General features: G+C 39.5%; 2 protein-coding genes across 2 annotated transcripts; one reads left to right on the top strand and one right to left on the bottom strand.

Annotated features, from left to right (window-relative positions):
* Positions 1–15: 15 nt before the first annotated feature.
* ttc5 (tetratricopeptide repeat domain 5) lies at positions 16–8,035 on the bottom strand. Its single transcript, XM_039658441.2, has 10 exons — positions 7,909–8,035; positions 7,090–7,222; positions 6,601–6,812; positions 5,248–5,401; positions 4,429–4,520; positions 4,278–4,334; positions 3,883–4,029; positions 2,411–2,625; positions 1,498–1,642; positions 16–372 (listed from the first exon to the last, which is right to left on the bottom strand). The coding sequence occupies exons 1-10, from the start codon at positions 7,969–7,971 to the stop codon at positions 253–255; spliced, it is 1,338 nt and encodes a 445-aa protein (XP_039514375.1). The 5' UTR covers positions 7,972–8,035; the 3' UTR covers positions 16–252.
* Positions 8,036–8,319: 284 nt separating this feature from the next.
* On the top strand, positions 8,320–21,896 carry man2b2 (mannosidase, alpha, class 2B, member 2). Its single transcript, XM_039659413.2, has 19 exons — positions 8,320–8,523; positions 8,611–8,757; positions 9,979–10,084; positions 10,283–10,455; positions 12,027–12,142; positions 12,378–12,555; positions 12,658–12,856; positions 12,947–13,137; positions 14,748–14,937; positions 15,500–15,636; positions 15,821–16,098; positions 16,188–16,379; positions 17,693–17,936; positions 18,021–18,131; positions 18,247–18,439; positions 20,914–21,060; positions 21,184–21,290; positions 21,386–21,506; positions 21,595–21,896. The coding sequence occupies exons 1-19, from the start codon at positions 8,395–8,397 to the stop codon at positions 21,684–21,686; spliced, it is 3,051 nt and encodes a 1,016-aa protein (XP_039515347.2). The 5' UTR covers positions 8,320–8,394; the 3' UTR covers positions 21,687–21,896.
* The last annotated feature ends 172 nt before the right edge of the window (positions 21,897–22,068 follow it).

Here is a 22,068-nt window from a genome sequence, read left to right as displayed (position 1 = left end):
TGATGAGAGTGAGACTTAAGAGCACTACTGGGTTTTTTTATTGTTATTTTCACAACCCAAATATGAAACAGACCACCACACAATCTAATACAATGATCCCCATCAACAGATGAGAGGAAAATTAAAAAAAGGGAAATGATTTGACAAAATATGTACAAAGAGTTTTCCTGTCCTCACAAACAGGAACACAACAAAATATATACAAATGGAAAAAACACTACCCTCATTGCTCTCAATGTTCTCACTGTATGTTCATTCACTCTGTGGTTTGTAAGTAACAAAGGCTGCACTTTGGCTTTTCATCACCTGTTTCTTCCCATTGACTATGAGGAGCAAGGGAGAGTCCACACGTATACTTCGGAAGTCATATGACTGTATAGGGAGAAGCAAACAAGAACCATATTACAAAGACATCAGTAGTTATTACACATAAAATAATGCAAAAACTAAGCACTTTGTAGTTATCACACCTATAGCAGCAAACGTATTTAACCCTCTGGTGCTCTTCGGTCGAAAATGTTTACATTTTTGAAAAATTTTCTTCATAATGTTACGAAACTTGCTTTGTGAACACTGCAAAAATATAATTTAGTACCATAAAATACGAAACTAAAAATATGAAACAATAAACATTTTCAAACTAAAATATAATACATTCATTTAATTGAAATAATCAGCCACCCAAGCAGAACCAGAGGGTTAAATTAGCTTTATTTTCTAAATCTATACACTACCTTTCAAAAGTTTGGGGTTTGTAGGATTGTTTTTAAAGACGAAATTAATGCTTTGCTTTTATTTAGCAAGTACACATTAAATTGATCAAAAGTGACATTAAAGACTTTCATGTTACAAAAGATTACAATTTTTTTTAAATGCTGCTGAACTCTATTCATTAAAAAATGTTTCCACAAAACTATTAAGCAGCACATTGACTTTTAACATTGATTAAAAATAAGAAATATTAATTTCTTAAACACCAAATTAACATATAAGCAATAACTATAAAGATAACTATGTTAGCATTCACACCAATGTACGATAAGTTTTGTCATCTGTCGCTTTAAATGCACAAGCTCTTTAAAGCAGAAAGGATTCTGATTGGCTAGATTTTTTAACAATCATCAGCTGGAAAAAATCGTTCTGAAAGTGATTAACGAAAGGGAACAGAGAAATTATATTGTTGGATAGTTGTGGCGTGAACTCATATTCTTTTCATTTAGAATGATTTTTAGAACTATATTGTTATAGTTATCATCCTTGGTCTGAACAGGCCTATATAATGATTTCTGAAGGACCATGAGGACTGGAGTAATGATGCTGATAATATTAAAATTAAAAAGGAGTGTAAAATTGCAATCATTTTAATGTACGTTAATGTATATCTGATTGTATAAATGCAGTCATGGTGAGCATAAGAGATTTTACAGACCCCAAACTTTAATCGGTAGAGTAAAAATATAAGCAAAGATATAACATTTTAAAGTTTGGTACACAAACCTTATCTTTATGCGTTACGCTGTGCCGTTTGACCTGTGGTTCAGGAATGACTACAGTATCACCTATTAAAACACCCCAACTGTCTGCTGTATTGTACACCATGACTAGACAACAGGTCTCCTCACTGTCCACCATGCCAAATGTGCTGCAAGACAACAACAGGAAACCATTGAAAAAGCAAAACAATATGCTAAAAGCAACAATTTAAAGGTGCAGTAAGTGATTTCTGAGAGATAGTGAGCCAATCAGCAGTAGGGGGGCGTGTCCACACATGATAGGGGAGGAGCGAGTACCCACTGATGATGGGAGAGGAGAGAGAGTGAGCCAATCAGCAGTAGGGGGCGTGTCCACTCATGATGAGAGAGTGAGACGATCCACAGTAGGGGGCGTGTCCACTCATGATAATGGAGGAGAAAGAGTGAGCCAATCAGCAGTAGGGGGGCGTGTCCACTCATGATCGGGGAAGAGAGAGTGAGCCAATCAGCAGTAGGGGACGTCCACTCATGATGAGGGAGGAGAGAGAGTGAGCCAATCAGCAAAAGGGGGCGTGTCCAATCTGGAGCTGCTGCCAGCGACTAATAACCAACTCTTGCTTGTATTTACTGTATATTCATTGTTTGTTCCTCCTTGTTATTCATTCGTAATCTTTGCTTTATTTTTCGCGAAGCATTATTTTGCTTCGCTTCAGGCATGATAAAGAGACATCCTCTCTCGTGCATTTTGTGGGCGGAGCAATGAAGGGGGGGATGCGTTTGTTGAGGTTGATTTCTATAATCAACAAGTGTTTCTCATAAATCACTTACTGCACCTTTAACTAGGCTATATCCAGTATCTGACTGACTGCTAGCATAGATGTATGCATACATATTGAGAAAAGTTTAGTAAACATTCAGCCGAAGGGATTTAAACTCACAAAGCCATACGGCCCTCTGACATCAGGCTGAACACAACTTTTCCAAGTGCTGCCACCCCGCCGTTGTGTCCGTGAGTGAGGGCGGATAAGATGCGGGGTTCAAGGCTTCCCACGCGGCCCGAGGGAGACCGGAACTGAGGGGAAGAGCACGGGCCCAAGGCGGAGGTACTGAGGGACGAGAGCATGTTACGAAGACGCCGCGCCTTTACTTTTCCCTGAAACACAAAGAGAGAGTGGTTATTGTGATTGCTTGTGGACATCTGGAATATTATTTAACTGTACTCCACTGCCATCTGATGGAAACAACCCAAAACAACCTTTTTGATAAAGATTATAAGGGTGTGTGTGTATATTGCATGGTCACCCAAAACACTACAACGGCATTGGGGTGTTTCAGTAGCGTGTGTTTAATCAATGTTGTTTTTTTTTTTTTTTGAAGTACAAGGCAAATTAATTTAATCATCATATGCTCAAAGTTAACCTTCAAATGGTCTTTGTTTCCTGTTTACACTTCTGGGCTTCGGGGTCTATACGACCCCAACAATTGATTGAGTAATTGTACAAAAAATATACATTTTTAATCATACAAATAACATCATTTTTTTTTGTTTACTTCTCATCTATTCATTAATGTTGTGTTTTTGGAGATATAAAGTACTTTTGTATCCATATACCACACAATTCCTCAACTACACCATTAGCTTGCATATGAAATATTATTTTTTATGTATATATTTTATGTAATAATATATGTATATATATTATTTTATTACATCTTATGCTCTAGTACTAGGCCTTCATTTCTGTGTAATTTTTTTTTAGATTTATACCAGATTTTTTTTTTTGACAGATGAAAAAAATATATTTAGGGTTTTTTTTTTTTTCACATTTCCCATTCATTTCAATGTGGGGTCATATTGACCCCGAAGACCAGAAGTGTAAACATTTTTTTACATACCTTCAGAACAACCGAATCAAGGCCAGTTTTTGTGTGTATAGATAGATAATGTATGAAAGTCACAAAATCTTATTCCATCGAAATGAAGGGAACCTTCTTTTTATTAAGTAAAAGTCGATTGGGGTCGTATAGACCCCGTGACCCGATTGAGGGCTACGATAGCGTGTCAATTTAACAAACTTTTGTAAACCCAGTGATTTAATTCACCAAGCATCCAAACAACAATAGTTAACATATGCAATAACTGCAACGCAAGTAATAGGGTTTACACACAAAATTCAACAGAAACTCCAGAACAACAAACACATTTTGAAACGCACATGACAGACATCACTGCCTGTCTCTCACTTGACGTTTGCATAAATTGAGCCTTCCTTTGACTTCTCAACACTTTCTCTGATCCGGCATCAATCCCACAAAAGCTCAGCTCCCATAGGAATGAATTGAAAACACCCGATCTGCGTCAGTGTAAATGCACCATAAATGTTACAATGTCGCTGCCAATTTCTCTCACCTTGTTCTCCAATAACATTGTAATCTGGTCTAGGTATTTGAGCAGCTGTTTTTCCCTCTCCTGAGCGTCTTCCCATCCAGGGTCCAGGGCTGCAGCACGACTGTATCCATCCAGAGCTGAACTGAACATCTCCTCATACTGGAACAACTAGGGACAGAAAGGACACGCTGGATTCTTTGGCTTGACTGGTACCCAAAATCAGTGTTTTGTCTGGTAACCAAACTGTATTAACAGGCTTCCATCAGCTAAGAGGCTGAATGAGAAAGCCAGAGAAGAGCAGAAAGCAGGATGATAAAAATGCAGAGCGTTTATTGAATAATCTCACTGTGACACATTTTCTGGTGCTCACCTGTGTTTGGGAAAGCATGTGTGAAAGCTACTGAAAGAATTGTTACCGTAGCTCTGTTGAAGTGGAGGTCAGGATTCATTGAGGATGCTTTGTCGATTTTCTCCTGTAAATATGGAGAGATCAAATCAAAAGATGATGATGTCAGTCAACCACCATATTAATGATTTAGGTTATCAATGAGAGAGAGAGATACTCACAGCCTGTGCATAGGCACTGAGGGCCTGTTGAGAGAGCTGTGGCTTCTGTCCACTGGTGAAAAACATGGAGATATATGCGTTCCCTAAAATATCTGTTAGCCAAAGCAAAACAATATAAGAATCATTTATTATTATTATTTTCTTGGGCTGTCAAACGATTAATTGCATCCAAAATAACAGTTTGTGTTTACATAATATATGTGGGTGCTCTGTATATAATTATTTTGTATATATATATATATATAAATACACACACATGCACGCATGCATATTTCAGAAAAAAAAGTTATTTATATAAAAAATATTTATATTTATATATAATATTTAATTATATGTAAATCTATATACATGAAAATATTTCTTAAATATATACAAGCATGTGCGTGTATTTATATATATATATATATAAAATAATTATGCACAGTGCACCCACATATATTATGTAAACACAAACTTTTATTTTGGATGCGATTAATCTTTTGACAGCCCTATTATTTTCTCATTACACCAACATTATAATCAGTCTGTGTTCAGAAGAAATGCTGTGAGGAAACAATAGCTGCGTTCTGATCAACTGGGTCCCAATGCAGTGTTCACTACTCCATTTCACTTGATAAAATGCGTTTATTCAACTAATTGAGTTGTGCACTTTATACATTATACTTATATTGATATAATATAAATCACCATATGTTTGTGTAATATGCACGTGTGTATATATATAATACAGTTATGTGAAGTCTACCACGCATGGCATTTACGGTCGAAAAGAGGGCGCCTAATGTGTCCTGTTCTACATCATCAGAGTAATTCACTCACACCACGAAGTCCCATCGGTGACGTCGAGTTGCACAGCCTGCCTGGCCAGCTCCACGCTCTCCACAATGCGCTTGCTCTGCTCCTGTGCGTCGCCTTCCGGTGGCAGCTGTCGCAGCACCATAGACAAGCTTCTCAGAGACACTTTGTTTTTACTCTGGATGAAGAAAATCCAGAGCGTTAATCTGTGCGCTTCATGATAGGACCATATCAAAAGAGGCAGACATTGGCCTGGTTTCACAGACAGCGCTTTTATAAACGTGCCTAAAAAACATATTACTGGTGTGCATTTTGAGACTTGACATATTTTAAGATATGTCTGATAAAACTTATAATTTAGGAAGGGACTTGATTTTGTCTATAGGGAATTGATTGGATGGTTGTGGTTTGCTATTGATCGCACTTAAACATGTCATCAGAGATGCAAGAGGGAAGGGAAGTTATTTTGATTGACAAAAATAATGAATTGGAGTATTCTAAATGAGAAACCTCATACCTGAGACTTATGATTCATTAGCCGTTATAAGTAAATAGCTAGTACAAATGGCGGCAGCTCAAGCTATAATGCAAGTTCTCTTCCTCTTTCACTGGATATATAATATTTTTTATATTCAAGAAGAAATATTTCTGTATAAAATGTCATCTTAACGCAATTATAAGGCCATCCAGAGTATGTGATTTATACATACATGTGGTTTCAGTTGTTCCTACATTTTTAAATGTAGAATAACTTTTAGTATAAACGTTTTGAATGCATCATGATTTGTTGGCGAGACATTCATACACATCACATTAAATAATTAACTCATGTCTATTAATTCCATAATTCTAATTTATAGTATATACAAGAGGCTTTTTATAATAAACTTGCATAAGTGAGCAGAAAAATCTAGTCAAGTATCTGACTCACAGCTGACACACATATTAAAATAGGCAATCTTAGCAATTTTCGCAATTTGACTATTTATTAATGTTGTATCATTTTTTTGCTGGATACCATCCATTTTGAAATTAAATGAAAGCATGCGAAAGATCGTTGTGCAAACGGCAGCTTAGGTAGGTAAAAACACACACAAGGAGAAGCGTCAGTATAATACGACATTAGTAATCACAGACATCCACATTTGGACAGGATTAGTTTTCTCAGGACCGTTGAGTTTGCTGAAAAACATTCAGTGATTCTCCCTGGAATTTTTTTCTGAAAAAAACACAGACTTGGCAGATTCGGACAGGATTAAAGTCACAAAGTACGCCTGCGAAAAACAAATTTCTCTAACGTCCTCCAGGGAAACTAATCCCTTCCGAATAGGGCTTATATGAAAGAGAGCCATTGTTTTTTGCTATAATAAGACTCACCTGTTGTAGTGCACCTGTGAAGCAGGTCTTGGCCGCCGTCAGGTCTCCTTTTTTCCAGTACTGCTCTCCCAGAGTGTTCCAGCCCTCAACCAAACCCGGCTCCAGTTTAACAGCCCGGGACAGACACTCCTCTGCAGACTGACTGAATCCCGGACCGACGTTCAGGCACCGACCCCGTAGCAGCAGGAACTGGGCGCTGTGTTTGTACAAATCTGTTGAAAGAGAGGGCATTTTAATACATATATGCTAATAATACAAATATTATAATACATTTTACTTATCCAAGGGACAATAGATAGTCAATCATGAGGGATTTTGCTATATTTTTAGCATTTCTTTTTGTTTCTGCTCAAAGTGGTAGTTGCGTAGCTGTTAATGGAGGGACAGAAAGCTCTTAGAGTAATTAATGACAGGATTTTCATTTTTGGGTGAACTGTCAGAAGATATTTTAATAAACATTAAGACTTCTTTACAAGAAGTAATGCCCACCTTCCTTTTCCTCCAGCCTCTCAAGTGTCTTTGCCATCTCTTGAGCAACATCATTCTGTTTCCTACCAGCATCTTCAACACTGTGTGTCTCAAAGTAACGGTCCCTAAAGGAGTACAGATCATCCACCAGCTCCTGCGAGACAGAGAAAGTGCTCTTATTAAATAACTGCACATTTGAAATTAACCAAGAACTCAAAGACATTTCATGCATTAAAGGAACAGCTCAGCCAAAAATAAATCCTGTCATCAGTCTCCCTGTGTGAAAAGACAAAAGCAGATATTTGACAGAATAACAGCCTATCACCGCTCCCTTGCATTGCATCCATTTTCAATTAAATGAAAGCAATTTGCTTTCCATTACAAACATTACTACAGCTTCTATCAAATATAAATTAACTGCAGAACTCTGGCATAATTGTATTTGTCGTAAAAAAAAAAATTATTTATCATATCATAATCATAAAAAGACAAATGTAAGAAATAAAATTAGGAAAAAATCGTACTTTAATTAAAAAGGAGCTCAAATGAGTTTAAGGTTTTACTACAACAAAGTGTTTTCTTGGAGACAGAAAGGTGAATTAAACACGCATTACACGACATGACGGATAACACGACCGTCTATACACTACACAGAGTTTAATCAAACAGATGCAGATGCTGCTCGTGCTCTGTTGTTGCACTGTATCAGTTGTTATAGTGACAGGCGGTGCAGCAGCCATGTGTACATTATACATCACCGACATCATCAGCTGAAGGCGGCGATGCCAATTTATCTGGGCTAATTAAAAGAGAGAAGGAAATTAAATGGTCAGTTCAAACCTTTAACACTTGCAAATCATCTTTGTCTGTTGTTTTCTCCCCATCATTGTCAACATCGGCCATCTTTAGCAGGACCCGAGCAGCAGTGACGATAAAACAGCCGTGTGTCTGTGAGCGCCTCCTAGTGCACAGGAGACGGCAGTTTATTCAGATAGTTACAAATATTTATTTTTTTAATCAATTTTGTAGCGTTATTCGTTCACTAAAGTATTTTGTGTTTTTATGGAATACTTTATAAATAAATAGGAAAATCAATAATGATTTGAGGTTGGATTTGTTTTACAAACAAACGAGCATAAATAAATAAATGCACATTTAAATAACTATAAACAAATAAATTTAACATTTTTTTTAAAAGGTGAAGCTCCAATCCGAGCACAGCGAATGAAATGGGAAGTAAAAGTTGCGCATGCGCACGTGCTCACAGGCAGTCATGAGACTCTGAAAACACAGGTTATGATGTTCCGATAATCCTGTAGTGACGATATGTTGTTTTTACCTTTATTTCTCGGTTTACTGCTCATGACAGTCTCTGAAAACGATGCGGTTGAGAAGATTCAAGCTTTTGTCGTTCCTCACAGTCACATGGATGTCGGCTGGGTGTACACCGTCCAGGTAAAAGGCAGTTTTGGATTTTAAAATGACTTGTGTTGTGTGTTTCCGTAAGTGGAGCTGTCAGTGTGTCAAACTTCTCTGTCGTAGGAGAGCATGCATGCGTATGGCAGCAATGTGTACAGCAGTGTAGTGGAAGAGCTGTCGAGAGTCAAAAGCCGCAAATTCATCGCAGTTGAACAGGAGTTTTTCCGACTCTGGTGGGTGAATGTGGCGTCAGATTGGCACAAGAAACAGGTAAGGACTGGTTGATGTCTTATTGGGTGTTTCAGTTTTGTTTTTTTAAATTAAAATTATTATTATTATTACAAAATGTGGTTAAATCAGTTTACCTTAAAACTCAAGGAAGAAGTTTTCAAACTTGGGTCCAGGGGGGACCCCCAGGGAGCAACAGGGGAGTCCGTGGAAAAGAGACACACGTTGAAAAAAACAAACAAACAATGTAAGCATATTATATAAGTCGTAGAAATAAAATTAAACTTAATAAGTGGATTAAAATAAATGAAAAATAATGTAAATAATTCATCAATAATTCAGAGGGCTGTTTACAAGACACCGTTTTCTACCAAACAGAAAACTTTTCATGTGTTTCGGCCGATCATTTACACCACAACAGGGTTTTGGGGACCTGAAAATGCAAACCTTTAAAAAGTTGGTTTTAAAAGTGCACGTTTTTGAAAATGATACAGTTATTGCATTTGTGTAAACTAAAAAAAAAAGCGAATTGGTGATGAAAATGGTATTATGTGTTCAGCAGTCTATAGGCGCATCGTTTTTAGTTGTTTTCACAGATCCGTGTGAATGACAACACATTTTGACAACACATTTAAAAGGTTGAAAACCCCTGGTGTAGCCCTCAATCAGGTCATGGGGTCTATACGACCCCATTCGACTTTTATTTAATTAAAAAAAAGGTTCTCCATCTCAGAGGAATACGATTTTGTGACTTTTCATACATTATCTATCTATACACGCACAAAAAAAGGGGCTTGATTCGGTTGTTCTGAAGGTATGTAAAAAAATGTTTACTTTACACTTCTGGTCTTCGGGGTCAAATATGACCCCACATTGAAATGAATGGGAAATGTGGAAAAAACACAAAAAACAAATCCAGCATAAATCTGAAATTTTTTTACACAGAAATGAAGGCCTAGTACTAGAGCATTTAAATGTAATGTATCATAAAAAAAAATAATATTTCATATGCAAGCTAATGGTGTAGTTGAGGAATTGTGTGGTATATAGATACAAAAGTATTTTATATCTCCAAAAACACAGCATTAATGAATAAATGAGAAGTAAACAAAAAAATGATATATTATTTGTATGATTAAAAATGTATATTTTTTGTACAATTACTCAATCAATTGTTGGGGTCGTATAGACCCCGAAGCCCAGAAGTGTAAACGGGAAATGAAGACCATTTGAAGGTTAAGGTGACTTGTTTTTACCTGTCAGGTGAGACAGCTGCTGCGAGAGGGCCGTCTGGAGTTCATAATCGGTGGTCAGGTGATGCATGATGAAGCAGTGACAGATATAGATGATGCCATTCTTCAACTCACAGGTTTGTGACTGAACCCAAAACTTGCAAATGGAACTATAGAGCATGTGATTTTGCCATGGTAAAGTGATGGCCTTACCATTAAATGATTATATTAATGTTACATCATGATATTTACACAGTACTATGGTATTAGTGTTGTTGCTAAATGTGTTGCATATAGTTATAGCTCTTCTTACCTCATCTCTGTCTGGCTTGTAGAGGGTCATGGTTTCCTGTATGAGACTTTTGGCGTTCGGCCACGTTTTGCGTGGCATGTTGATCCGTTCGGTGCGTCGGCCACCACGCCCGTCCTCTTCGCCCTCGCGGGGTTTGACGCTCACCTCATCTCTCGCATCGACTACGACCTTAAAGATGACATGCAGAAAAAAAAGGTGGTACTTTTGTGTCAGTGGTTTGTACTTTATTTATTGTGGGAAATATGTTTTATACACCAATGAGCCAAAACATTATGACCACCTTCTTAATATGCTGATGGTCCTCCGCTTGCTGCCAAAATAGTGCTGATCCGCCAATATGTGGACTCTACGAAACCCCTAAAGGTGTCCTGTGGTGTCTGACACCAAGACATTAGCTGATCCTTCAAGTCCTGTAGGTTTGGATCAAACTTGAACTCCTCGTCATGTTCCTCAAACCATTCCTGAACAATGTGTGCCATGTGTCAGGTGCTTTATCCTGCTGAAAGAGACACTTCCACCAGGGCAACACCAGTGTCATGACTCATGAGGGGATGTATCTGATCTGCAACAATGTTTAGGTGAGGTCACACTCCCTCCATGGGCTTGTCGTCGTCCCACAGTGATCCTGCTGCCGTTTCAGAGAGACTCTTTCCGTATCTATTTTGGCCCTTGTCAAAGTCGCTCAGATTTTTATTCCTGCCGTTTCTCCTGCATCCAACACGTTGATTATGAGAGCTGATTGTTTGTTTTTTCCATCTAATTTACCCAGACCTTAAAGGAGTTGTACACTTTAAAAAAAAATAAAAAACTTTTACTGATAATTTACTCACCCCCATGTCATCCAAGATGTCCATGTCTTTCTTTCTTCAGTCGAAAAGAAATTAAGGTTTTTGATGAAAACATTCCAGGATTTTTCTCCTTATAATGGACTTCAATGGGAACCAAACGGTTCAAGGTCCAAAAGACAGTTTCAGTGCAAACTGTTCAAAGGGCTTTAAACAATTCCAGACGATGAATATGGGTCGAAACGATCGCTCATTTAAAAAAAACCAAAAAAACAACAAAGTTTAAGTTTTATAAGCTCAAATGGTCGCCTTGCTCTGTTCTGTGATGCGCGTTCGTGACTCTCCTGTTCGAACTCGTCTATCAAAATGAACAAATCATTTTTCGTGTCATTTGGTTAATTCAACGAACGAAATGAACGTTTTGACTCTGGAAAAGATTCGTTCATTTTGATCAACGAGTTCGAAGGAGAGTCACGAACGTGCATCACAGAACAGAGCAAGGCGACCATTTGAGCTTATAAAACTTAAACTTTGTTATTTTTTTTATAAATGGGCGATCGTTTCGCTTGATAAGACCCTTATTCAACGTCTGAAATTGTCTTAAGCCCTTTGAACAGTTTGCAGTTTGCACTGAAACTCTCATTTGGACCTTGAACCGTTTGGTTCCCATTGAAGTCCATTATATGGAGAAAAATCCTGGAATGTTTTCATCAAAAACCTTAATTTCTTTTCGACTGAAGAAAGAATGACATGGACATCTTGGATGACATGGGGGTGAGTCAATTATCAGCAAGTTTTTTTTAAAGTGAACTACTCCTTTAATATGTGGCCTTGTTAAGAGATGAGCGCTTCACCTGTGACTGCTCATAACGTTTCGGCTCATCGGTGTATATGAGTGCAGCGCTGCATATTTAGTTTACAGAGTGCCTTTTAAATTATGAGACAATGGTACATGTGATAATAATACAACTGAATTTGTAGAATTTGCAGTTTGTGTGGAGAGGCTCTCCCTCCTTAAAGGAAAAACAAGAGATATTCACTCACACCATGGACCAGTTCAGCTACTGCACACCGTCATACCTCCCCTTCTCTAACAGGTAACGTCCAGTAACAATTTTTATTTTTATTTTGAAACACCCCGTTTGGGATGAGTAACATTTTGATGCATTAAATATAGCCTTGGTGAGCCTTCTTTCAAAAACATTAAAAAAACCTTACCCCAATTTTGCATATAATATAAAATATAAAGGAATATATTTATAGCAATAAATAAAAAGCATTTAAAAAAAAAAGTTTGAGGATGCTTTCAAAACGGATGGTGGTTGATTCCAGGTCTGGGTTTTACTGGAATGGTGTTGCCTTGTTTCCGAACCCTCCTAAGGACGGCATATACCCTAACATGAGTCTTCCAGTGACCAAGGAAACTGTAGAGCTGTATGCCCAGACCATGGTGGACAACATCAGAATGAGGGCCCAGTGGTTCAGAACCAGCCATGTTCTCTGGCCTTGGGTCAGTTCAGCTCCATCATCCTTGCAGGCTAACTTGCGCATTGTTTCTTTTATATATTCACTCATTAGGATTACCATTTAAAAGGATATGTTGTATTTACAGGGTTGTGACAAGCAGTTCTACAATGCATCAGTGCAATTCATGAACATGGATTTTTTAATGAACTACATAAACGCACACAGTGACAAGTATGGAGTTGCAGTTCAGTACGCCACGCTAAAGGACTATTTTCAGACTGTGCACCAAACAAATCTTTCCTGGGATGTGAGGGAAAACCAAGACTTCCTCCCTTACTCAACAGGTTTTCTCAACTTCTACTTCTAAAATCGTGATTACTGCATTTCTGAATGATTAAAATGGTCCTGAATGGTCTTTTATTCTGGTTTCCTAGAACCGTTTCAGGCCTGGACTGGGTTCTATGGTTCCAGGAATATTCTGAAAGGAGTAGCCAGACGAGCGAGCGCCCTCCTGTATGCAGCAGAGTCTCTCTTCTCTAGATACCGCATCAGATACCCAGAAGGCCCTGTTCAGAGAGAGTGGGCTCTAGACAAACTCAAGGCCCTGCGATGGGCTGTCTCTGAGGTGCCTGCTTTTAAACTTTTCTTGTTGTGCCACAATCATTTCCAAGTGGGCAACTTTAGGTAGAGTGGCATTTGCAAATTAGTTTTAGTAAGTTGCAATGACTTTTATAATAAATGTATTTCATTAAAGATGCCGTAAGATATTTGAAATCAGCCCAAACAAACACACCCCTCCCTTCATTGCTCTGAAATTCCTGAACACTCAATGCAAGAGTGAATGTCTCTTTATCATACACCTGAATAAGTTGGCAAAACTCAAAAAAGTTTGTTTTGGTGATTTCAAATATCAACATTGGCCAAAAGTGTTTTTCACAAACTACTGATCCCACCTTTAATTTAAGTTTACCCCAACTCAAACCAATTATTTTGAGCATTAGGATTTAGTGTGGCTGAAGCAAAGTAATGCTTAGCGAAAAATAAAGCTGATGAATGAACGACAAGGACAAAAAAGAACAAAAAGAGCAAAACCAAATTTACTCGCGTATGAAGCGAAAACAACGCAACCTAGTGTCTGTTTTCAGGTCTTCCCGCTTCAGCCTCTCCAGCGCTGGAAAGCTTTTTTAATATTAACTCGGGTCCTAAAACTCTTTCCTGGTCATAACCCTTTTTCCCAGTGATATTCCTCTAAGCTTTTCTCTTTTGTAATGTCTCTCAGCATCGCTCTTTCTACAGTCTTTCTTCAAATCTCCCTCTTGCTCACTCACTTTCCTCCCCCATCATGAGTGGACACGCCCCCTACTGCTAATTGGCTCACTTTCTCCTTCCCCATCATGAGTGGACACGCCCCTACTGCTAATTGGCTCACTTACTCTCCTCCCCGATCATGAGTGGACATGCCCCCTACTGCTAATTGGCTCACTCTCTCTCCTCCCCCATCATGAGTGGACACGCCCCCTACTGCTAATTGGCTCACTTTCTCCTTCCCCATCATGAGTGGACACGCCCCTACTGCTAATTGGCTCACTTTCTCCTCCCCCATCATGAGGGAACATGCCTACTGCTGATTGGTCTCACTCTCTCTCCTCCCCTATCATGAGTGGACACGCCCCCTACTGCTTATTGGCTCACTTTCTCCTTCCCCATCATGAGTGGACACGCCCCCTACTGCTAATTGGCTCACTTACTCTCCTCCCCGATCATGAGTGGACACGCCCCCTACTGCTAATTGGCTCACTCACTCTCCTCCCTGATCATGAGTGGACATGCCCCCTACTGCTAATTGGCTCACTCTCTCTCCTCCCCCATCATGAGTGGACACGCCCCCTACTGCTGATTGGCTCACTCTCTCCTCCCCCATCATGAGTGGACACGCCCCCTACTGCTAATCGGCTCACTTTCTCCTTCCTCATCATGAGGGAACAAGCCTACTGCTGATTGGCTTACTCTCACTCCTCCCCATAATGAGTGGACACGCCCCCTACTGCTGATTGGTTAACTCTCTCTCCTCCCCGCTTCTCAGAAATCGCTTACTGCACCTTTAATATTTACCAAGTACTAAATTCCTTTCTCTCATCAAGTAGGCCCAGATCAAACATTAACCCTCTAAGATATTAATGGTTTGCTAATGACAACACATGATTTGACTAGACATTATCTGGTCTGACATGCCAGGTTCAGCATCATGATGGCATCACAGGGACAGAATCCCCCAAAGTGGCTGATATGTATATGGAGCATCTCCTGCAAGGCATGATGGGAGCTGAGGAACTCTTGGCAGCCATTTTCTTGCTTCCACAGACCATCAAACTTCCCAATGGCATCCATCACCCACCGCAAACCAGACCCACGACAGAGAAGACTGGTATATTTCTGTATTTAGATTTGAATCTATTTTTTTCTGCACATGGATATTCTCTGTCCAAAGACATCTTTATTTTTGCCTGTTAATTGGATTGGATTTATATTTTAATAAATTTAATTCATTATAATCTATATTTCATTAAATATAAATACTTAATTTATAAATTAACCACAAGAAGTGAGTAAACACTATAAAGAACTGTGCTCACTATAATATAGTTATCTTTCTTTTCATCTGTTTATACAGTAAGCACAGTGCAGTTTTGTTATCTGTATAATCTTGTCCTAATATTCCTCTTTACTGATACAAAATATGACTAGCTTTTTGCCTCTTCTCTTGGTTCATGATTTCTGTCATTTGATACCTGTTCACAATCAATTCATAAGACAGACTCGAAAATGTGGTGCATTTTAATTATATTATCATAGTCTATTTGCCAGCACTAGTATCAATATTAATAGTCATCAATATTAAAATGTGAAGAGTTTGGTTGATCATAAGTCTAATATATATATATATGTATATATATATATATATAGATTTTTTTTTTTTGGTGTTTCAGACTCAGAAAATGTTCTTGAGCAGCATATCATCGTGTACAACCCTCTAGCATGGAACATTTCAACATACATTAATATTTCTGTGCCATATGCAATGGCAATTGTGCTTGACGATTATGGAAAGGCAGCACCGGCTCAGGTACCAAAACATAATCTGTGCATATTCCATTCTCAATATGTATACTCTGATAATTTAGTTTTAATTTAGAGTTACTTTTTAATATTCAGATTTCATATTATTTCTTTTTACCCCAATCATTGCTTCTATCATGACATGTAGTCATCTGTTGTTTCAACTGATAAAACTCAATAATTCGCTGCAGATCCAGCAATCGATGGAGTCCCCCACTGACTACGATCTGTTCTTCGTTGTTGAGCTGGGTGGACTGCAGTACAGAAAGTACATTGTGCAGTTCCCACAATCCCACTGTGACGCTGGGTCTGCGTGTGAGGCGACTCATGTGGCCAGAGTAGTCAAATTTGAGAAGAAGAATGTGAGCCAGTGGAAGAAGACAGGAAGGAAGTTGTTACCGGTTCTGAATGAGTGTTACAAACTGATGTTCGACCAAGAGACAAACCTTCTGCACAGCATCACAGACCGGCAAGTGTGTTTCATGTGTCTAAATCACCACAGTTTTGTTCAATGGAACATTTAAAAATGTAATTTCGTACCTTGCTTATCCATTACAGGTGCAAAAAGATGAGAGTTCGAGTACAGCAGGACTTCTGGGAGTACGAGGCCAACGGGGACATTCACTCTGGGCCGATCTCAGACAACTACATCTTTACTGCCAACGGCTCTGCTGTTCCTGCATACAAATCTGTGGCCATGGAGATTGTGCCGGGGAAGATAGTTTCAGAGATACGTCAGTATTTCTACAGGTGAAAGAAAAGATGTTCTTTAATCCGTAATCTGTCTGTTTTTAAGGCTGTTGTTCTCCTTGAAATACAAGTAAACAATTTTTTCCTTTATTTTAAGTAGCGATTTTAAGTGACATTCAATTTCTTGTCGATACAGTTAGCCAATAAGTATTTTCATATTGAGGCTGAGAACCGAGAAATGGTTGATATTTAAAGTCTATACGATTTCGTCTAAATAAATTAAAAGTAAAACACTAAAAACTACAATTAGTTGTTTTAAATGCTTCAAATCGAATTTAGGCATCATAACATTCTAATGTACCCCACACTGGGATCCTTCTAAAATCTCTACAGAGACGCAAAGGAGCTGTTTAAACAAGTGAACATTCGTGCATTTGTCCTGTTGTCGATAGAGTCAAGTGTGTGGAGTATATCAGAAACTGAACTGAATCTGTAAACTGTAATTGGTGTAGACAGCTTCAGTGATTATAATGGGTTCTACTTGCTTTTGACATGGCATGACACTCAAATCCAGTAAAGGCAAATATCTGGCGACTGACACCAGTGGGCGGGGCTTATGGTGCATATGTTCATAACTCTGAAATGCCAAAAGATCAAGGCAAATGTAATTTCTCATAACACGAGTCATGACCCCTTTAAAGGGATAGTTCACTTTGAAATTAATTTTTGATATGCTTTAGCTTACCTTTTGTCTTTGTTTATGCAGTTTCAGTTTTGATATTTTTAAGTCAAACTGTTCTGGTCTGTCAGTCATATAATGGAGGTCTATGGTCACCACCTCAAAGAGCATGCACAGAGAAGTCCAAATTAAACAAGATTTAATGACTCGTAAATGCAAGTACACATTGATGGCCCAAGACACGAAACGAGCGGTTTCCACAAGAGGCCACAAAGCGCCGGGCCCTCAGATCACTTGGACGTGGCTGTGATTAAAAGAGGTAAAAACGATGTAAATACTTCGTTTTCTCACACAAACCACTCGTTTCGTGTCTTAGGCCATCAATGTGTACTTACATTTACGAGTCATTAAATCATGTTTAATTCGGACTTCTCTGTGCATACTCTTTGAGGTGGTGACCATAGACCTCCATTATATGACTGACAGACAAGAACGGTTTGACCTAAAAATATCAAATTGAAAATACTGCGGAAACAAAGACTGCTACATCTTGGATGTCCTTGAGGTAAGCTAAAACATACCGAAAATTAATTTCAAAGTGAACTATCCCTTCAAACACCTCCCACATTTTCTCCCGAACCCTAAAAATCTAGTAGTAGTTCTCAGAGCTGAAGTGTTACTGTTGTCTCTGCAGGGAGGAGGAAGACAAGAACCACACTTACTCTGTGGTCACCAGGGTGCCGGTAGGGTTTCAGGGTCGGCTGGCGTGCTTCAGACTGGAGCAGAGCTATAAAGTGGGACCCCTAGAGGTGAACCGAGAGACTGTGTTCAGAACCGGCACGAGTCTGCAGAATAACAGAACACTGTTTACTGACAACAATGGCTACCAGATGATGAAAAGGACATTCAAGAGCTTCGCCAACAACACAATCTCCCGTGTAAGGATGCTTGACAAGTAAGATTCATAAATTGTCCTGCACTTTTGTTTTACACGTACATCTGTTGTGTGTTTACGTGCACAGAACTACTACCCAATGGTACGAGCGGCTTACATGGAAGATGAATCCAGCAGACTTGTGTTCCTCAGTGAAAGAGCTCATGGAGTGGCCAGTCTGAGTCAGGGTCAACTAGAAGTGAGGCCTTCACACATATACTTGGCACTGTCGTGTCAGTCTCTTAGGCCTTTCCCAGCCATTTACTATCTAAAAGTACCATTTGTATTCGGTGAATTCTATGTCTGTGTATCAGGTGATGCTTCATAGACGGCTTTGGAACAACCAGGAGTGGAATCTGGGTTATAACCTGACTCTTAATGACTCCTCTGTGGTGCGGCCTGTTCTTTGGATGATGCTGGGATCCCCTGCTGCAATGTCATCCATCTACCAACGGGAGGCACTAGAGCTGCAGCACAGGCCTGTGGTTATGCCTATTGACCAACCGCGTGAGTTTGCAGATATGCAGGCATTTCTAGCCTAGGTTTTTAATCTCACACTCTGTATCTGTAAAAAAAAAAAAAAAATTCTTGCAGAAGCACAATTATAAAGGTAACAAGGCCATTCAAGCGGACTAGTGAGTAGATGAGTATTAGCTTCGTGTCTGTCAGTCATACACTCACCAGCCACTTTATTAGGTACACCTGTCCAACTGCTCGTTAACACTTAATTTCTAAGCAGCCAATCACATGGCGGCAACTCAGTGCATTTAGGCATGTAGACATGAGCTGTGTCTGAAACCGCTCACTCGTTCACTCATTCACTAATCCATATATAGTGTATGGCATTTGAGTGCACTATATCTGCAAGGAGTGAACGAGATGAAGTGAGTGAATTCGGACGCTGACGTTTACACTGTGCGTCGGAGAGTTGGAGCTGTCGCAGAAAAGGCTTTGTCACGCGTACTGATAAAACTCCTTTTATCTTACATTACCTACTTTATAAAATAATATTAACAACAATAACAATCATAATGACTTTATTTTGTAATTATACCTCCGTGCCAGCTTTGTAGTTTCATCGACTGAAATTGTCTGTTAACTCTCACGTTCACAGATGACGTGTCGCCGAGCGCCCTCCGGCGACCGTTATTATATTCAAAACGACGATTAACGGATATTTTTCAAATCCTCCACTGGATGTAATGTAATCTCAGTTCTCTCTGCATTGGATTGTGGGAAATAGGGCTTCAGCAAGTGTACATCGAATGTACACTCGAATTCAGAGAGGATTGTGGGTAAAAGTAGTGAATGAATGTAGGGAATGATGTTGTTCACTCAGAATTCGGACACCACTACAAAATGGCCGACACCCGATATAGTGCACTATATAGTGGATAGGGAGCGATTTCAGACACAGCTATGGTCAAGACAATCTCCTGCAGTTCAAACCGAGCATCAGTATGGGGAAGAAAGGTGATTTGAGTGACTTTGAACGTGGCATGATTGTTGGTGCCAGAAGGGCTGGTCTGAGTATTTCAGAAACTGCTAATCTACTGGGATTTTCACGCACAACCATCTCTAGGGTTTACAGAGAATGGTTCGAAAAAGAAAAAACATCCAGTGAGCGGCAGTTCTGTGGGCGGAAATGCCTTGTTGATGCCAGAGGTCAGAGGAGAATGGCCAGACTGGTTCGAGCTGATAGAAGGGCAACAGTGACTCAAATAACCACCCGTTACAACCAAGGTGGGCAGAAGAGCATCTCTGAACGCACAGTACGTCGAACTTTGAGGCAGATGGGCTACAGCAGCAGAAGACCACACCGGGTGCCACTCCTTTCAGCTAAGAACAGGAAACTGAGGCTACAATTTGCACAAGCTCATCGAAATTGGACAATAGAAGATTGGAAAAACGTTGCCTGGTCTGATGAGTCTCGATTTCTGCTGCGACGTTCGGATGGTAGGGTCAGAATTTAGCGTCTACAACATGAAAGCATGGATCCATCCTGCCTTGTATCAACGGTTCAGGCTGGTGGTGGTGGTGTCATGGTGTGGGGAATATTTTCTTGGCACTCTTTGGGCCCCTTGGTACCAATTGAGCATCGTTGCAACGCCACAGCCTACCTGAGTATTGTTGCTGACCATGTCCATCCCTTTATGACCACAATGTACCCAACTTCTGATGGCTACTTTCAGCAGGATAATGCGCCATGTCATAAAGCTGGAATCATCTCAGACTGGTTTCTTGAACATGACAATGAGTTCGCTGTACTCAAATGGCCTCCACAGTCACCAGATCTCAATCCAATAGAGCATCTTTGGGATGTGGTGGAACGGGAGATTCGCATCATGGATGTGCAGCTGACAAATCTGCGGCAACTGTGTGATGCCATCATGTCAATATGGACCAAAATCCCTGAGGAATGCTTCCAGCACCTTGTTGAATCTATGCCACGAAGAATTAAGGCAGTTCTGAAGGCAAAAGGGGGTCCAACCCGTTACTAACATGGGGTACCTAATAAAGTGGCCGGTGAGTGTATAATGGAGGTCTATGGTCACCACCTCAAAGATCCTCGTGGCCTAAGACACGAAACGAGTATTTACATAGTTTTTTTCCTCTTGTAACCACAGCCACATAGCGCCCGCGCCCTCATCAGTTGGACGTGGCTGTGTTTACAAGATGTAAAAACGATATAAATACTGTTCGTTTTCTCACACAAACCGCTCGTTTCGTGTCTTAGGCCATCAATGTGTATTTACATTTACGAGTCATTAAATTATGTTTAATCATGCTCTTTGAGGTGGTGACCATAGACCTCCATTATATGAGTGATAGACACAAACGGTTTGACCTAAAAATATCAAAATTGAGTGAACTATCCCTTTAACCTAAACCACAAACCATTTTCTATATAATTTGTGTGTGTTTCGTACATTTTGGTAAACAAACAGAGACAAAGGAGTGTAAATTTTCCCCTTTTACAGAGAAGCCACTGAATCCGAGAGCGAGATGTAGCGGTCCGTCTGTTCAGCCGGTGGTTCTGCCCCAGAACCTCCACATGCAGACCCTCAGCGTCCCTGGCTGGAACTACAGACCAGATCACACCCAGCACCTCCACGAGCTCAGCGCAGGTGATATACAGTACACGATACACTGCATCTCATAACAGTTATCTGAATGTTTCTGCGCTGTGTTTAGGGATTTTCTACTTCAAACCAGAAGCTAGATTCAAAATGTATGACTTGTTTAACCAGGTGGAGAGGGAAAAATAGATTTTGACCGGATTCTTCTAAGGATCACACACCTGTATGAAGTAGGAGAGGACCCAGTCATGTCACAACCCGTCATTATTAATCTGAAGGTACATGAAATCTATTCATTTTTGGCTTTTGCGTTGTTGGATTAATGTTTTACTTCTCAAGCAGTGCCAATAACGGTAAATTAATCCGGTTACAGGAAGTTATGCGGGGTATAGGGGAGGTAACTGATGTGCAGGAGCGTTCACTCACTGGAACATGGGATATATCCGAGCTACAGCGGTGGAGCTGGAAAACCAATGGAAGAGTACAAAAAGAAGGTGAGTTTTCACACCTACAATGCTTGAATCAGATTGAATAGATGTCAGTACTAATTGTCATTGTTGTAATTTTCCCCTCTATTTACAGAGGAAACTGATTTTTTCAGTGGCGTAACACGGGACTTTAATGTGACCATTCACCCGAAAGAGATCAGAACCTTTTTCATTCACTTTAAATAGACGGTTCACTTTTCAAATTCACTTTTGCAGAAGCTGACGATTATCTTCTGTGAAGATTGTTTATTAAGATTATTTCTAACTTGTCAGTAATGATTTTAAGTTGTGCGCAATATGAATAATTGAAACTTCTTTGCTTTTTCTTGGGATAAATATGATAAGATAGTGTTAAGCATCTGTAAATATCTGCAATAAAAATGGAAGTTGCTGCAATCGGGGAAGAAACTGTGTTTTTTATTCCTCCATGGTGGCATATTCCTGCCTTTCCTGGATGTTAAATGTTGAAATTTCTGTGAAATTTGTGTTTACATAATATATGTGTGTGTGTAGTGTGTATAATTAATTTGTATATATAAATACCCACACATGCATGTATATATTTAAG

This window comes from Pimephales promelas, chromosome 1 (genome assembly GCF_988280905.1).
Source record: "Pimephales promelas chromosome 1, fPimPro1.hap1.1, whole genome shotgun sequence".
Classification (NCBI taxonomy): Eukaryota; Metazoa; Chordata; class Actinopteri; order Cypriniformes; family Leuciscidae; genus Pimephales; species Pimephales promelas.
This window is presented reverse-complemented; position numbering and strand designations above follow the sequence as displayed.

Coding starts and splice junctions, on each gene's coding strand:
- ttc5 (XM_039658441.2), bottom strand. CDS start 7,971: ATGGCCGATGTTGACAATGATGGGGAGAAAACAACAGACAAAGATGAT. Junction 2,626..3,882: donor CAATGTTATTGGAGAACAAG/GTGAGAGAAATT, acceptor TTTGTGTTTCAG/GGAAAAGTAAAGGCGCGGCG. Junction 373..1,497: donor GCGTAACGCATAAAGATAAG/GTTTGTGTACCA, acceptor CTCCCTATACAG/TCATATGACTTCCGAAGTAT.
- man2b2 (XM_039659413.2), top strand. CDS start 8,395: ATGTTGTTTTTACCTTTATTTCTCGGTTTACTGCTCATGACAGTCTCT. Junction 8,758..9,978: donor CAGATTGGCACAAGAAACAG/GTAAGGACTGGT, acceptor TTTACCTGTCAG/GTGAGACAGCTGCTGCGAGA. Junction 16,099..16,187: donor CTGCACAGCATCACAGACCG/GCAAGTGTGTTT, acceptor TATCCATTACAG/GTGCAAAAAGATGAGAGTTC.